At 39.4% G+C, this 16,113-nt stretch overlaps 4 protein-coding genes across 5 annotated transcripts; 2 read left to right on the top strand and 2 right to left on the bottom strand.

Annotated features, from left to right (window-relative positions):
* Positions 1-186: 186 nt before the first annotated feature.
* On the bottom strand, positions 187-7,996 carry ptdss1b (phosphatidylserine synthase 1b). 2 transcript variants are annotated; one of them, XM_068575354.1, is made up of 13 exons: positions 7,932-7,996; positions 6,547-6,638; positions 5,830-5,874; positions 5,597-5,721; positions 5,136-5,294; positions 4,522-4,673; positions 4,103-4,244; positions 3,793-3,905; positions 3,490-3,555; positions 2,411-2,510; positions 1,730-1,789; positions 1,482-1,560; positions 187-1,389 (listed from the first exon to the last, which is right to left on the bottom strand). In XM_068575354.1, the coding sequence occupies exons 1-13, from the start codon at positions 7,946-7,948 to the stop codon at positions 1,295-1,297; spliced, it is 1,245 nt and encodes a 414-aa protein (XP_068431455.1). In that variant the 5' UTR covers positions 7,949-7,996; the 3' UTR covers positions 187-1,294. The 2 variants fall into 2 exon arrangements, with proteins under 2 accessions (XP_068431455.1, XP_068431454.1); XM_068575353.1 differs by lacking the exon at positions 7,932-7,996 and adding an exon at positions 6,827-7,072.
* On the top strand, positions 7,343-10,807 carry mterf3 (mitochondrial transcription termination factor 3). The gene is made up of 8 exons (XM_068575355.1): positions 7,343-7,433; positions 8,221-8,579; positions 8,702-8,854; positions 8,989-9,178; positions 9,386-9,533; positions 9,689-9,760; positions 9,849-10,010; positions 10,125-10,807. The coding sequence occupies exons 2-8, from the start codon at positions 8,228-8,230 to the stop codon at positions 10,317-10,319; spliced, it is 1,272 nt and encodes a 423-aa protein (XP_068431456.1). The 5' UTR covers positions 7,343-7,433; positions 8,221-8,227; the 3' UTR covers positions 10,320-10,807.
* Positions 10,808-10,976: 169 nt separating this feature from the next.
* Positions 10,977-12,580, top strand: uqcrb (ubiquinol-cytochrome c reductase binding protein). The gene is made up of 4 exons (XM_068575357.1): positions 10,977-11,017; positions 11,725-11,793; positions 11,954-12,120; positions 12,386-12,580. Exons 1-4 carry the CDS (start codon positions 10,999-11,001, stop codon positions 12,461-12,463), a joined length of 333 nt encoding a protein of 110 aa, XP_068431458.1. The 5' UTR covers positions 10,977-10,998; the 3' UTR covers positions 12,464-12,580.
* A 73-nt stretch (positions 12,581-12,653) lies between these two features.
* Positions 12,654-15,532, bottom strand: lrrc14b (leucine rich repeat containing 14B). Its single transcript, XM_068575352.1, has 3 exons — positions 15,129-15,532; positions 14,280-14,908; positions 12,654-13,783 (listed from the first exon to the last, which is right to left on the bottom strand). The coding sequence occupies exons 1-3, from the start codon at positions 15,402-15,404 to the stop codon at positions 13,105-13,107; spliced, it is 1,584 nt and encodes a 527-aa protein (XP_068431453.1). The 5' UTR covers positions 15,405-15,532; the 3' UTR covers positions 12,654-13,104.
* Between the last annotated feature and the right edge of the window lie 581 nt (positions 15,533-16,113).

The following is a 16,113-nucleotide window of genomic DNA, read 5'->3' as shown; positions in this document are numbered from 1 at the left end:
TTTGATCTCATGTAATTAACACTAACATCTATGTACAATGCCATTATATTTTAATTTGGCATTCCAATTACAAAGTGTAATTTTTTTTACGTACGCTTACATAAAAAACTAGTCAATTCATCCATATAAAAATGATACATCAGTAACACCAAGAAGTGCATTTGAGGTTGCAATTAGCACATTTAATAATACAAAAATATCCCAACACTCAAACCTGTGCAAAGTCTTTTAAATAAGCAAGTTTCTTCACAGCAGGAAGCAACATTTTATATTAAATACAGTGTCTGACACACCAATCTGTGTATGTGTCATCATTTAACAATATTAACAACAGCGTACATGGAGCATATATTAATATTAACACAATATATTAATGTCACATTTCATTCATTTAATGACTTAATATAGACTGCTTTTGAACAGAATAATTTCACACGTCATTATGCTCCGCGGTTGAATGTCACAGTATTCTCGGTCAGTCCACCACTCATACATTGCTCACTTCTCTCTGTAAAAACAAACACACCAAGACAGAAAAAAACACCCCAATAGTCCCAATATCACATTGATTCGGCTAGAAAGGGATAACATGTAAAGGCTACTTGTGCTTCAGTTACACTTGGTTGTTCCTCCTGTTTGAAGTGACTATGCAATTTTGATTGAAGAACAAACATACAGTTTTGTATTTACCAGCGCTTTACTGTTGACACTTTCTGCAATTATTATAAAAAACAAACAACAAACAAGTTAACAAATAATCATCACCAATTCTAAATGACTAATAAAATGCCATACACCACAATGACAATGTTCTTTAGTTTTCCCATAGTAAAAAAAGTTAAAAAGGTTAACACCAAATGAATTAATAAAGTTTAGCATAAATGTACTCTGGGTGAGTGGATTGGTCTGGCACCACTGACTGGAAATACAACACGTATCACTCAGCCCAAAGTGTCTAAACAATATTTGGGGTAGAAGAGAACATATAGGTTGTAGGATGATACTTAGGTTAGTATTCTTGTGTTTCTATAAATATATTCAAGGTTATGTCCGTTTAGAAATGTCTGACATTGACTACATGACAAAGTTTGTCCTTGTGATACAGTATTAAAGATCTGCCAGTGTACTAAAGTCAACCCACCAGACTCCCACTGAATATTATCCATCTAGAATTTATTAAACCCTGAATGCAACTTTTACCAAATTCAGTAAATTGTTGCACACTGTATTTCTCTTGCTGGGCACATCCTTCCCCCTCTAATAGACGATGTGATTTAGTGTCGCTCTTATGTCATTATTTCTTTCCTCCATTGCCAGTCCCAAATCTGTTCTTCCCACAAGCTCTCCTTCGTTTTGTCGGTTGTAAACTTCTTAATGTATTCCTCTGATCTATGGAGGGAAAAATACATAACTATATGTCAAACATTTTGGTATGGAGTTTTCAGAAGAGATGTCACCACTTTGATTGGTATGAGACTGACCTGCAACCCCATCTGGGCCAAAACCACATGACTCGCCAACATTCCCATCATTGCAGTCCTCACTTTGTACAGAAATTCTCTGAAAAAAAGACGGAAACTCAGCGAGCTCTAAAGAGTGACTTAGCAGCAAGCAAGAAACAACAAACTTTTTTTTTTTTTTTTTACTGACGGTAAAGCATAGGTGTAAATAACAACATTTCCTGATATTGTTCATGCTGGCTTAATCAAGAACCGAAGCAAAATCTCACCTTCAGTTTATGCGTCTCATACCACATCATCCCATACAAACAGATAAGTGTGAGGAGTGCCTACAATGGAAAAGAGAATGCACATTTTTTTTCCCAGGGTCACAAGAAGAAACAAAAACCCTAAAGTTGCACATATATTGCGACAGATACATGTTACAGCAACATGTCCACACTTTCTTTGCTTGTTCACAGGGTAGCAAAAATAAACATAGCTAAGAGTATAGTTTGTAGTTTCTTATAAACAGATTATGTTTTTCAGGTTGTTTGAATCAGCCAAATTCAGTGAATACTATTGGGATTAACTGAAAAGCTACTTCCTTTGTGACTGTTGTGACCGTTATAAATCAACTGTTATCAGAAACAACTAGCTGAGATAAGGCATGATAACATACTTGTCCATGAACACAGGAAGCATACATTAACAGTTGTTTGAGTCCTAATTTGAAAAGGTACCTAAGGGCATCAGTGCCATATTTACACAGAAAGCATAGTTGCATAATTGTGATGCATCTCTGGACGGACACACACACACACACACACACACACACACACACACACACACATGCACACGCACACGCACACACAGCCAGAAATCCTGTATTTCATGACTTTGTTCAAAAGTAATGTACTGTACAGTTGTTGTTTTTTGTGAGTACTGTATTTCTGACACACACTTCTTACCAGACAAAGCAGCCACAGGAGTACAGAAAGAATTTGCGTCTTGGAAAACAAGTCTTGACTGAATTTCACACAAGCAAGAGCCTCAAGGAAAGAAATGGCCCTAAGGGTAAATGTAAGAGCATTTGATAAATGGATGGTTACTATGCAGGTTTTTATTTTGACCCCCCGGACCCTTTCGGTGACACTATTTCATTGCAGTGGCACCTCTATGAATGCATAACATTTGCAGCGTATGAATTAAAAATGCATGTGCTCATTATTATTGTTCCCCAAACGTCAAACCCATAACAATATTCATTCACCATACTGTCAGCGGAAACACACTTCAATTGTAAAGGTTACACCTTTCGTGAGTCGCCTCAATGTTAAGTAAATTCATGCAGACAGAGAGAGACTGTCATGTTGCTATAGAAACCAGTGCAGAGTGGATTTGCAGTTTTGTATCTGAGGTGAGGTCAATACCTACATTACGTTGGGAATTTCAATTTACTACAAAACATAAAAGTATTTGTCAACTACACTAAAAGAGCTTAAAGGACCTGGAAAAACCTGCTGGCGAGTATCATCGTGGACAACACAGCAGTGGTTTCAGTGCGGACCGCTCTCAGTTTGGCCGAGCTGTCGCCACGTGTGGCAAGAATCCATTCACTGCTAAGTTGTCATTGTAAGAGAACTTTGATTTGTCCTCATATTTGAATATACAACACCGACGCCTCGCCGACCAATAAGTTTCAAGCATCAGAAACACGTGTACCAACGTTGCTGTTCTGATTTGTTCAGTTAAAAGCAGAGAGACACGTTCAGCCCGGGCAAAGCTTGTCCACAACATTTGTCAACAAGATCAAAGAAAACCTACCAGACTCTGGACAAAGTTCAGTGTCAGTTTGCTTATCAGACTACTGCTGTCAATGCTAAAAGCAACGTATACTTATGGCACATGCGATGCAAAAATAAATGACTAATGACAAATTTTACAATAATTCCTACTGGGGGCACACCAAGTTTTCTAACCTACTAATAATGCAGCTTGTTTCTAGGCCAGAAAAAAAACATGATTCGACAGTAAAAAAGATACTCACCCAAACACCCAGCATTGTGTGCCAACTCGTTTACATCGAGTGTCTGTTAGGTATGCATAATATTGTCTGAAAGAGGTTGGAGAAAAAGGAAATTTGTAGTTGCCCAAAACAAGTATTTCAGGTTTCCACACATCTACATTTAAGCATCTGAAACATCCCCCACATTTCCGCTAAAGAAGCTATTTATTTTGCTAAATAAAAAGGTAGTATTTATTTTTGGTTGTATCTTAACCTAGTGTGCAATTGTATCATGTTTATTGTTGCTCATAAGTGTAATGATGTTGTTTTCAACTTTGAACATACCGTACAGTGGGTGCAGTGATGCTTCCAAGGAGGACGATACGAAACCAGCTTAGAGCGTGAGATGCCTGGAAGACGAAGATGTGCTTGAGGAAGAATGTGTTCAATTCTGTCAGCTGTGAAGATAAAGAGTTTCAAACACAATATTAAAGGATTTGTTATGGATATTGGGTATATTTGATGCCAAGTGTGAGCAGCAGGATGCTATAGAGGAGTGTTTGGAAAATGTTATCAATTGATTAGTTAAAAAGAGATACAGCTCTATTAGTGAGGACAATGTAACAAGTACGTAAAAGATTGAAGAATACAGTACCTGCCATAAGATCATAAAGAGATAGATGCCTGCTAGCCTCTGGATGGAAGACTTTGGGTCAAACCAGCGCACATAGGTCCAGCTTGCCGGGGTGAACTGGAGCACGGCCCGCTTTAACTTCCCTGTGGTTGAGTGGATTTCCCTGAACAGAGATATACACATGTTGCATCAAACATAGCATGCAGTATCTTAGTATCATAATTATTTCTGTAAGAACAATCAACTGAATTATTCCTTTGGGAATCTTTTAGTACAGTATTACCAGATTTAGTAGCTCTATCAAAAGAAAACAATAGAAGAAAAAACCTCAAACTAACAATTTTACTTACTCATACTTTTTACATTGTTTAGGCTTTTTTTTAAAGGACAATGAAAATATTTTAAAAGACAAAAAGGAAAAAAACACAAGCTTTGCTGACTTGATGCTGGCCCAGCGGTAGGTCCTCATCTCCAAAAACCGGCAGAGGGTCATACCCAGCCAGATGCCTCCTCCATTACACAACAGTATGTCCAGTATCACCTGATCCCACCAGCACTCTGCAAAGTTTGGGAGCAGGTGCATGAAGAACAGCTGGGAAAAAAAGAAGAAAAAAAAGAGAGTGAAAATATATTTATGTGACGAAAGAGACAAATTAAGGGCCAACATATCTTACGTCTGTTATTTGAGTGGCACCCTGTTGGCCTCAGGAACCATTTTGATGCATTTGATTCTATGATGAAGGCATTGGGTATGAGGCAAAATCATCGTAATATTATCCCTCTAGTCAACAGTTGGCAGCAGTCAACCCAACAGCACTTGTTATGTGCAGAAACTCCTGCTCATACTACTGCTTTGTGAAGATGAGCTTCTCCCAAACAAGCAATCCTTGTTGCCTGCACAGACCGAGCTGAAGCGATGTTGTGTGCCTGTGTGAGCTAGTAAAGTAAAGAAATTACTTTTTTTGACTGAATTTCTGTTTAGGTCCTTGGACAGTTGTGATCCATGCAACAGATTTAAAAACAGGCAACCACATCCTAAACACGTGCATGTTACCTCAGTGAGCTCCCAGGTGATGCTGATGGTCCAACAAAGGCCGTAACTGCGAATGAGCACAGCCTTTACTGCCCACCCAGCAAAGTGGCCAAATGCGAAGATGTCGAAGTGGCTCAGCACCCTCTCCCATGTTATCACGGTACAGTTCACAGCATATTCCTGGAAGGGGGAAATGTGACTGAATTATAAGAAACACAACAGCAACCAAAAAAGCACTTACTTTTTACGACTGGAAATGAAGAGCTGGAAGTGCTTTCATTTAGATTTACAATATTGTACAAAACATGTATATATTAGCAGTCCTTTTTCTTAAGAAAGCAGGGAAATGTGTTTGGATATTAGAACCGACAGACAAGCCCTCTCCATGTCTCCACCGTTCCATCTATTCTGACATCTTCCAACACTTAGTATTAGATGTGGTGTAAGCTCTGATAGTTTAGGAGTTTCAAAACCATCCTCACCATGATATCAGCTTCCCGCTTGGCATATCGCAGATTTGGGTCAAGCCAGTACATCAGTATCTTAACTTGGTCCCAGTTGAGGAAGATGAGGAAGGCAAAAAACAGGAAATACAGAACACTGAGGCCTGAGGAGATAATGAGTGAGGAAGAAAAAGGTGAAAACAAGATCTACGGAGATAAATTAGGCTAATGTGAATGACGTAAAGCGGGTGTGACACATGTGGGTGACTCACCAAACACCATTCGCCATATTGCAGGGTGTGGCCTGGTAAAAGGTCCTAAAGAAGAACGCATCATATTGATAAGGGACTCTTAGTAAGTAGGGGTACATTTGACAAAATAAAGTCTTAACCCAAGATCCACTAAGTATTTTTCCCTTCAGCAGATATTTAGCGCCCTCAATAAGACCACCCGTTATCCCTCCAAGTTCCATATTTGACCACTGTACTATCTCACTGACATCTCAGCAAGACTTCTCAGTGGAAGTTTAGGTTAGAAGCTCTGGAAAAAGTTAGTAACTGAACCGTAAATCAAGAATATTTTAACAATACACATTCACACTGAATCCCGACAAATGTTTAGAGTGGCACTGGTGTCTTTTAATCTAATATTCATAAAAAGAAAATGTGTAGCTGCGTGTAATCTGTAGCTAAAAATTATCTGTATTATCTAACGATTATCTCAGAATAATCTGTTGGTTAATGTCAGAAAAACTGAATTTTCTAAAGCCCATATCTTCATATCGCTCAAGTCGCACAACCAAAAGTCCAAAACCAAGATATATTGAATTAACTACCACATAATATAAAAATCAGCAAATCCTCACAGTTGACAAGCTGGAAACAGTGAATATTTGGCATTTGCGTTTAAAAATGACTTTTAACTAGTTCTCAAAATAGGTTGGGCTGAGGTTAAACACAGAGCAATGCAGGTATAGATACACATCTTACCATTAGGAAAGGCCAGGACACTGATGACCAAGAAGAAGAAGACAACTACCAGAACACCAACTCGGATGTTGTTGTCAGAGTTCCCGTCCTCCCTGAAACATTACATACCACATGGTAACAACAGGAAGCTTCATAATATATTCAGCAGTGGGAATATTACATTCAGTCAGGCTGGCTAGACATTGAACAAGGGCGCTTTTGTACTCGTAGCTTTTAAAACGTTTACGAAACCAGCACTTGGAAGACAAAGTTCAGCGTACACAATTTAGTTTAACGTTACCTTGTAAACGCAAAGTACATGAGGCTCAGCACAGTAGCTGTCAGGAGCGTGATGGTATGTGGCTTATAGAAGAAATCAAGGCAGATTTCGTCCACTTGTTGCTCGTTTATATTTAGGAAATGTAACTTATAGTTGACGTCATCCTTCCGAAGTGTTCCGGGAGAATCGGCGTCGTCTATGTCGCTGAAGTGAGCTCTCTCCTTCATTTTGGCGACGTAAAATAGTTAAATCTTGCGATAGCAGAGCGACAAGTTAACCTGACGTTGTCTGCGAGAGCACCTTATCGAAACCCCGAAGACGGACCGAACCATAAAGAGTAATGGGGGTGTTTAATTGTGATGATACACGTTCTAGAATTCTCTGAAATAAAGAGCACAAACCATAAATACAATAACGTACTCTTTACATATTTTTATTCATTAAAATTCAGCTTTTACAAATGTTTTACCTCGTGTGTTTTTTAAACGAATTAACCCATACAAGTATAGTGGTGGTACATTCCAGTGGGACACTTCCGTGAAGTCCTTCCGTTTAAATACACGTGTGAACGGTTGACATTGTGCGCCACCTTGGTTGAAGATAGAGATGAACTGAGGATACAATTATTGTGAGTAAATAGTTAACATCCTAAAATAATGTTTTTTGGCTTAGCGTTTTCCCTCAGGCTCTAAAGAGGCGTTCATTCTGATAGCTCCCTAGCATTTAATGCTAGCGATTGATCTGCTTCAAACTCGCCTCTTGTAGGACAATAACTCAGTCTCAAACTTGTGTTTTATATCTTACTTACATTAATACATAACACGTGGAAAGGCAACCCCTGTAATAATGAATCCAGCTTTGTTTATTTCTACACGCTATCACACTAATGAACAGCTAAATTACGCAGTCAATAACTACAAATACACAGTTACAAACAGTATGGCCTTACAATAAGTGGCAAGGTGAAAATATGTGTATGTTTCAGAGCAGTCTTTCACTGCTCGTTTATTATTTCATACACATAAAACCACATCTGTATGTAAAGTATCTATGCATTCATTTATTCAAACATCTTTGCATTTGTTCAAGACATAGCTAGTAGATAGTTTGTTGTCCCTCCTCTTACCTGTTTGTTGTCAACATACTTGGCCAAGAAAGCGTAATCTTATTTGGATTCAAATACAACTTCAATCTAAAGAGTTTTAAACTATTTTGTTCATTTTCATGAAGTACTCTAGTGGGTCCAGATTAAGCATGATCATACCACAACATCTTGTTTTGATGGTGCTAGATACTAAGAAAATGCTGTTGATGTTATCAGACCGGTTAGACTGTCCTTGTCTAAGGATAATGATAGTAATCCCTGTATTGTACGGCCTGGCCCCTTATACCATGACACTTTGTTTATTTCTCAGAATCGCCATGGCTTCATCCTGTACACAGCTGTGTCTCCAATGCAGAAACCTTCTTCCCTCCAAGACTGTGGCTAGTACCTGGCAGTATTACACTCAAGTTCGCAATTGCAGTAGAGTCACAAGGGTACCCACCAGAATTCAAGATGAATCTTCAGTGATTAAGGGGAATCACATTACAAATCAGGCAAGACAAATGTGGAATCAACAGATATTCTGTTACAGCGATTTAGCTGCCAAACATCTGGCAACTGAGACCGAGAAGAACAAAGGTGTTGAAGAAACATCTCGAGCTGACGTTGTCGTGTACAAGACCCCCCTGTTGCCACCTGATACGGTACCGGAAAGCCAGGTATCATTAGGTACATATTGGTTTGCTGGAGTTGACCCTAAATTGTTAATTTAACATAAAAATAAAAATAAAACACTTTACATGTTATTTCTGTCTTGAGTGCGTTCCATCTGTATTTTATTCATTTTCCAGATCTGGATGCAGCTGCTGAATTTTCAGCATTAGAGGTGATCAGTGATGAAGAGGCTGTCGGTATATCTGTTCCATCTGCCATGCCTCCTGCCTCCATCTCTCTAAGAGACTATGTTGACCAGTCTGAGACTCTCAGCAAACTGGTAGAGCTAGGTAATTACATCGCAGACTTTCAAAATGTTGATGAGAACAATGCAAGTCATATTGAACTTTAGTTTAGAAGCCAAATCAGATTTACTGTAATAAATGCAATGATCATTTGTGACCATACGCCCATTTCATTGCAGGTGTAAACCTGTGGAAGCTTGAACAGAGGCCCAACGTGGGGTCCATGCTACTTAGGCTCGACTTCAACACCGACGTGGCCCCAAGGCTGTTGTTCCTCAAAGAGATTGGGGTAGAGGACTCTCGCTTTGGCTATATCATCACGCACAACCCCTTCATTCTTACTGAGAGTTTGGAACACCTACAGTCCAGGTACAGTCCACATTAAAGGATCTCAGAAACAGAAACATTACCTGCCTTTATTTGCCAAATGTCTTGTCTCTGACAAGAGAAGTCACACAAAACAATCAAACTGTATATAGTGTATACTTCAGTAAGGAAGGGTCAGGTCATATTCCTTATTTTTAATTGCCCCTCCTGTGAGACTGTATTAATGTTCTCTTTTTGTTGTTTGCAAAGGGTGAATTTTCTCAAGTCAAAGCAGTTCAGCTCTGAGACTGTTGCATCCATGGTGTCCAGAGCTCCTTATCTGCTTAACTTCAGTGTGAAGAGGATGGACAATAGGCTGGGTTTCTTTCAGCAGGAACTCAACCTCAGTGCTTCTAATGTAAGCTAACTGATATACTGTTGCAATTAAACCTTCTCATTGAGCAGCTCAGTCATATTTGTATCCTGTTGTTTTTTTCACAAAAATACACTTGTCTTTGTCTGTAGAAAAAGAAATGGCAAATCATATTTAGTTTTCTCCCTTTCTCTCTTCAGACACGGAACATTCTAAGTCGTCTACCCAGATTACTTTGTGGCCGTTTGGAGCCTGTTAAAGAAAATTTAAAGGTATTGAATGACAAAAGATATCATCACAAAACATAGAGTAACGTTAAGCTGCTATGTTTGAATGTGTTTTTCTTAATGTGTTCAACAGGTGTGTGAAATGGAGCTTGGCTTTAAAGAAAATGAGATCCAACACATAGTCATTGCTGTCCCAAAAGTGCTGACTGCCAATAAAAGGAAGCTAACCCAAATATTTGACCTCCTCCACAATATCATGAAGGTACCCCACAACCTGATCGCCAAATTCCCACAGGTAGATGGACGGACAGCTGTTGTTTGATACTTTTAAAAAACAAATTGGGATTATATTTTATATAATGTCCATATCATGAATTATAACTTGAATTTCTGATATATCCTTCCATAGGTCTTTAATTCCAAGTACTTGCGTGTCAAAGAACGCCACCTGTTCCTCAAGTACCTTGGGAAAGCTCAGTATGATCCAACTCTGCCCAACTACATCTCCCTGGACCGCCTGGTGTCTGTGCCTGATGAGACTTTTTGCACTGAGTCTGCTTTGGCCACATTGGAAGATTTTTATTTGTTCCAAAAAACAATCTAATTCTTCATGAGTATATATTATAAAGGACTTCAGAAAACAAGTACACAGAATATATACCATAATTTTTTTTTTATTCTTATGAGTTACATTTACATTTATTTTTCTGGAGGTTGAATGTCAGACATGTAGACATTCAAGGCTTTAACATACCAACTGAGTTTGAAATGCAATGTTTGCTTTGTAATTTGATGTTTAATAAATGCTCATAATGCATATCTGTTCTTCTGACTGAAACCAAAAAAAGGTATATTTAAAGAGATAATAAATGTGATAAAAGTGTCTGTAAAACATTTGCAGGACGGAGTATAAAACTGATCATTGATCATATATTGACGGCTGCTTGTAATTAAAGGACATTGAGTGCATGTGAATGCAACAGTAATACTGATCAATTACTACAATATATAAAAGTGGTTATTTCACTTCATATTTGGTACTATTAAATACTTGAGGTTAATTTCGCTGCAATTATTAAACTTGTTAATACTAAATAAATATTTTAAATACTGAGCTTTTTTTGCATCAAATGAGTATTCATTTTATATTTAGTTTAATTTAATTCATTTCTATCAGATTGTAAACTGAAACTTAACGCATCCTTAGAAGTTACGCAATTTTCCCATTGACCTAAAGGCGCCTTTTTACCCAGCAAGCACCGCTGTCGTTCTTAGTGGTAAAAATGGCGTCGAGGGCACCAGGTAATGTAACATCGCTCCCTGTTTACATTTGAAGTTGTAAATTAACTCGCTAAAGATCGTGTTTTACTTGTGTGGTGTGATGCATGTTATACCTCCACACAAGTTAGTGTATTTTATTCATTGTGTGTGACTGTTTGTTCCCTTTGACTTGTGTGTCCTTTAGTGTCCCCTTGCTAATGTATGCTAAGGGTACTGGCTAGCTACCGTTAGCTCAGCACCAGCCTCTGACGCTATCATCTCTGCTGTCACCGTGAACATATATGTATTTGATAACTACACACTGGTTCTGCTTTCTCTTTGGTGATTGGTAGTTTCTTAGTTTGTTCCCAAACAGCAGTTATAGCGCCTATCTGTCGTTAGGCCTTACGTAAAAACATCTGACCTGTACTCTGTGATGTTAGCTTAGCATCACGGCACCATTGTGTGGTTTCATCTGTAATTCCGCAGAGAGGCACGTTATCTTGCTGGTTGTCACGAAAACGTATTATTAATAATCAAGCGTTATCTGAGGAGAAGTAGCTACTAGGTGGCCTGAAATACACTTATAGTTGTAACATTGTCACTATTGGAAGCATTACGTTAATGTTACTCATCATACTGCATATCTAATTGAAACTTGTAAATACATAACTTATATTTTTGGTAGCATCAAAGGTCAAGTTGCTGCGTGACTGATTCTGCTTGTATGTATGTTGTCCTGTTTACAGCAGCGACGGGCAAGCTCCTGGATGGGGTGCGCAAATGGTATTATAGCAAGAGTGGCTTCAACAAGTTGGGTAAGGTCAAATATATTGATTCAAATACTCTGTATTAAACATTACAGTGCGACTTGTTTATGAAGTAAAAGTATGTCAAGGCTACTTATGTAATTAGTTATGGGGCTGTTTCTTTGATTTGCCATGTAACATCTTAAGCATTGTATATTTTGTTATGTAGGTTTATTCCGTGATGATTGTCTCTTTGAGGATCCTGACGTAAAAGAGGCCCTGAGGAGACTTCCAGAGGACCAGTACAATGACAGGATGTTCAGGCTTAAGAGAGCCCTGGACCTCTCCATGAAGCAGCGGCTCCTCCCTAAAGACCAGTGGACGAAATATGAAGCGGTACATAACATTTTCTTATCTTTTCTCAATACTTGCTTACTTTTAAAATATTTACTTAAAATATTTTGTAGCCAAATGAGAAAAAAGATTCTTCAGTATGAAAATGGTGTCGTAATGTAAAAAATGTTCATGGATTAGTTAGTAGAAAATGAATTAAATGCATGTTTTGTTCGGGCTTTCATCATAATGTTATCTATAATTTAAATTATATTAATATAGCCTGATTCACATTTTTCATGTATTGTTCTTGTCTTTTCATTTTTAGGATGTTCATTACCTTACACCCTATCTGGAGGAGGTGATCCGTGAGAGAAAGGAAAGGGAAGAATGGATGAAGAAATAGCTGGTTTCTGGTCAAAGCTATTTATCCTCGTATTCAGTCGGTGAATGCTGGTCCTTTGGTGTAATTAAGATTAATCTTACCTATATAATATAGTGCTCATTAAAAAATTGTACCTTTTGAAGATGTGGAAGTGTCACTCTTTCATGATCTATTGTAGAGAGGGTTAATTAAAGATTGATTTATTTGTAAGACAAAACGAAACTGTTACAATTATACTTGCTTAATTCTGATCTGTTCCATGTTGCAAACATTTTGTTTACATTTCAAAATTCAGTTCTACAAAATATTTAAACCAGAATATAGTCATAAGGAAATATCTATCAAACTTCAAGTATCTACCATAACTACTATAATAGCTACATCTATCAGCACTGCACATCTGTTTACAGACTGTCGGACATACCGAGATCAAAGTGATTCTGTTGAGACAATATCTTGTCTGGAATGGAGGTCACGTGTATGATGTTAAACCAAAGACAACAAAAATCTGGTTTTCTTAATATACTTTACCAGTTTGCCAGCGAGTATGAATTATTTTGGACAGTTTGAGGATTCGGGTCTGCTTTAAAGTAATGTCTAAATTTGAGTTTATGACCCATCTCTGTGGGTGCATTTACTTAATCCCTCCACAGGAAACCCCACTAGTTATCTTTCTGAGCCTCTGATCTCCTGTTGTTCACCTCAGTTATGCTCCCGATGAAGTTTCCAATGACGCCGGTAAAAGATTTTAACATGGACACGCCTAGCTCTTTGCTGGTTTCATTAATCTCTGGGTCATAGGCCCCCATGAGTGGGGAGCACACCTCCACATTCCCTCTATCAGCTCTTTCCAGGATCCCCATCAGCTGACCCCTGACCTCCTGAAACAGCTCATTGTTGTATAGCAATAAATCTGAATCGTTAAGGGGATAAGTGACATCCTCAGAGTAACACTGGCGGGGAACTGGCATCTCTATATATTTTAACTTAGGAAAACCCACAGATAGCATGGAGAATAACCTCTGCAGGGCTGTAGAGGTCAGAGGGTTCCCCAGGAGTTTGAGCTCCTCTAGCCCCTGACAGCAAGCCAGAGCATTTGTGAAGGCGTCCATGTGCTCGTCCTCTATGTTACATTCTTCAAGGACCAAGCTGACCAATGTGGGTGAGCAACGGCGGAGCAGTTTGTGGAAGCAAGTGGGGAAAGCACTGAAGATGTCATGTCCGCTGATGTCCAGACGGACCAGGAACTCACTATGGAGGCTGTTTGATAGGTACGTCATGTCCAGACGGTTCAGGCAGCAATTGGCCAACTCCAAGCACTGCAGTGGTGTGTTGAGGGGACTGGGTAAAGAAAAGAGGAAAAAAATGATTCTGGGATGAAAAGTCCAGAAATTCTTCCTCAATTTTTGAACAGCATTTTTCTGTAGTGAATAGCAAGCAGATACATATTATGGTTTGTGTTGGTTCTAATGAAGGATTTGTTGTGTAGGATTGGTGCCATAAATGCATAGTTATTTATTTTTGGAAGGAAATTTCCATTTTAACCAGATTGACCATGTGTTTTGGCTAACCTGACAATAGGGTCAGGTGCAGCTGTCTCTCCTCACTCTTGCATTATATCATTCATTTTAACACAACAATTCCCTCCATTGTTAAACGAGTCTTAACGCTGCAATGTGCTGTGACTAATGATTGTGAGCTGTATTAAAGCTTTATTAATAATAGATGCTAAGAGATATATGAGATATATACACCAGAGCATCCATCTTACCCACATAACTACAAACAAGGACACCCTGTTGTCTCTCTTCATCCCACCCTTTGTTCATTAACTCACTTAAGCAGTCTGCGTAGGTGTCCAGTTAGAGTTGAGAACCCAACAAAGAGCTCAGTCAGGCCGCTCAGTTGTGCCAGCAGGTTGCCAATGAGGGACATGATATCATCATCATCAGAGCCCAACCTCCTGATATCTAATGCTCCAGCCGGCACGGTCAAAGACTGCAATTTAGGGAATTCCACCTTGGATAACAGCACCTCCAAGTGTGTGGCCTCCAGGGGAACATTGTGGACTACCTCCAGCTTTAAAATGGATTCAGTGTCTGCGAGGCGAAGAATATAGAAAAGCTGCTTGAGGGAGAGGGAATCGGCCCGAAAACTGACGAAGCGGAGCTTTAGTGGACAGTAGCGGAGGAGGAGGAAGGTCTGAGCCACCAGCTCATAGTTGAGGCCTGTGACGAAGCCGTTCAGACGGACATCAATAGATGTTTCAAAGGCAGATGGGGACACGTCGTTGGCTTGCATGGCCACCATGGTCTCAAAGCACATTTGGGTGAGGAGGTGGGTTCTTGCCCATCGACCCAGTGTGGATTGGCATGGGCAGTGCTGCTGCTTGATATCCCTCAGGGCAGTCAGGTCCACCATCTGCAGGGTCTTGGCGTATGTCCTCGGAGGAGACAGCACGTAATCCTTTGACAAACAAGGGGAAATGATTTATTTATCTTTTGAAGTGATTCTCTCGTCAACCTATAACTATTTATGATTGCAGTACAACACGTTAATGCAGGTGTGTTTAAGCCAATGAGGAGGCCACAAACAGAACAACTGAAAAATATGGCACAACCAAACATGCAACTAAAACATGAGGTTGACATCAATATGACAAGGCATCTTAGGACCATCTAAGTACCTTTAGGCCAGTCAGAATCGACTCTAAACAAAGCCGACAGGTGCGGGAGGTGAGGTCCATCTGACAGTCCGCAGTTTCTCCCAGAAGCCTTTGTAGGTCAAGCACAGGAAGAGGCCATGCCTGGACCAAAACACGCAGCAAGTCAGCCTGCTCATGGAGGTAGCAGGCCTTGAAGAGAAGTGGGTAGAGGTTAAAAGACACACCGTTGAGATTCTCCAGAGCACTTGGTCCACTCTGAACAAAGCCCTCGGCAGCAACGAACTGCAGTGACTTCATGTTTCCAGGTTCTATCTTGGTTTTGTTTTTCGCAGCAACAGGTCAGCGTGTCCTGGTTGTCGAGAGCTGCAGTTAAACCACTCTGTGGTCGCTGCTTTGTTGATTTTTTTCTGTTGCTGTCTGTCTGGGTGTTGTGCATTTGTCTGGACCCAAGCTTGCTGTGGCGAGGCACCGGGGTCGCATGGTCCGTAAGAGAGTGGCGGTTATTAATAGAAACAGCTGTCTCATAGCCTTCGTAAGGCACTGTGTCTATTTGCAACTTTTGCCAGAGAGATAAGTAGGAACAACCTCTGAATGCCATTGGTGAACTTGTCACTACTCACAGAACCTCTGTGAGGCCTACACTATTCACATGAGCTGCAAGGACCAAAGAAAACAATGTTGTGAGAGCAGAAATAGAACAGTAATAAAGGAACAATCAAATCTCTGACTATGATACAAAAACATCCTCAGTTTTTAATGTTAAATGCATTTGAGAAAGTAGCTTGAGAGAAAATCTACTTTTTTGGAACATCCACTTTTACCCCAAAACTGCCTTTAAGCTACTCTTAAATCACATCACATGGTTGCAATGCATTATGGGAGTCTCTGCCTTTTCCCTGATGAATTTATGCCGCTATAAACACAGGTGCTGTAAACAATCACAATAGATGTTTATTTGTTTATGACAAAACATTGTTTTAGACAAATGACACATAATATTGTGTTT

This window comes from Clinocottus analis, unplaced genomic scaffold, assembly GCF_023055335.1.
Source record: "Clinocottus analis isolate CAN_PGR_092001 unplaced genomic scaffold, fCliAna1.0.p SCAF_14, whole genome shotgun sequence".
Lineage (NCBI taxonomy): Eukaryota > Metazoa > Chordata > Actinopteri > Perciformes > Cottidae > Clinocottus > Clinocottus analis.
Note: the sequence above shows the minus strand (reverse complement) of the source record. Positions and strands in the feature narration are given on the sequence as shown.

Excerpts from the sequence above, each read along its gene's own strand:
- ptdss1b (XM_068575353.1), bottom strand. The coding sequence starts at position 7,032 with ATGAAGGAGAGAGCTCACTTCAGCGACATAGACGACGCCGATTCTCCC. Across the intron at positions 5,295-5,596 it reads AGCGGGAAGCTGATATCATG|GAATATGCTGTGAACTGTAC; the intron begins GTGAGGATGGTT and ends TCCCCCTTCCAG. Across the intron at positions 3,906-4,102 it reads TCTTTATGATCTTATGGCAG|CTGACAGAATTGAACACATT; the intron begins GTACTGTATTCT and ends TTATCTTCACAG.
- mterf3 (XM_068575355.1), top strand. The coding sequence starts at position 8,228 with ATGGCTTCATCCTGTACACAGCTGTGTCTCCAATGCAGAAACCTTCTT. Across the intron at positions 9,534-9,688 it reads TCAACCTCAGTGCTTCTAAT|ACACGGAACATTCTAAGTCG; the intron begins GTAAGCTAACTG and ends TTCTCTCTTCAG. Across the intron at positions 9,761-9,848 it reads CTGTTAAAGAAAATTTAAAG|GTGTGTGAAATGGAGCTTGG; the intron begins GTATTGAATGAC and ends TGTGTTCAACAG.
- uqcrb (XM_068575357.1), top strand. Across the intron at positions 11,794-11,953 it reads GAGTGGCTTCAACAAGTTGG|GTTTATTCCGTGATGATTGT; the intron begins GTAAGGTCAAAT and ends TTTGTTATGTAG. Across the intron at positions 12,121-12,385 it reads AGTGGACGAAATATGAAGCG|GATGTTCATTACCTTACACC; the intron begins GTACATAACATT and ends TTTCATTTTTAG.
- lrrc14b (XM_068575352.1), bottom strand. The coding sequence starts at position 15,404 with ATGAAGTCACTGCAGTTCGTTGCTGCCGAGGGCTTTGTTCAGAGTGGA. Across the intron at positions 14,909-15,128 it reads CGATTCTGACTGGCCTAAAG|GATTACGTGCTGTCTCCTCC; the intron begins GTACTTAGATGG and ends TGTTTGTCAAAG. Across the intron at positions 13,784-14,279 it reads CACCTACGCAGACTGCTTAA|TCCCCTCAACACACCACTGC; the intron begins GTGAGTTAATGA and ends TTCTTTACCCAG.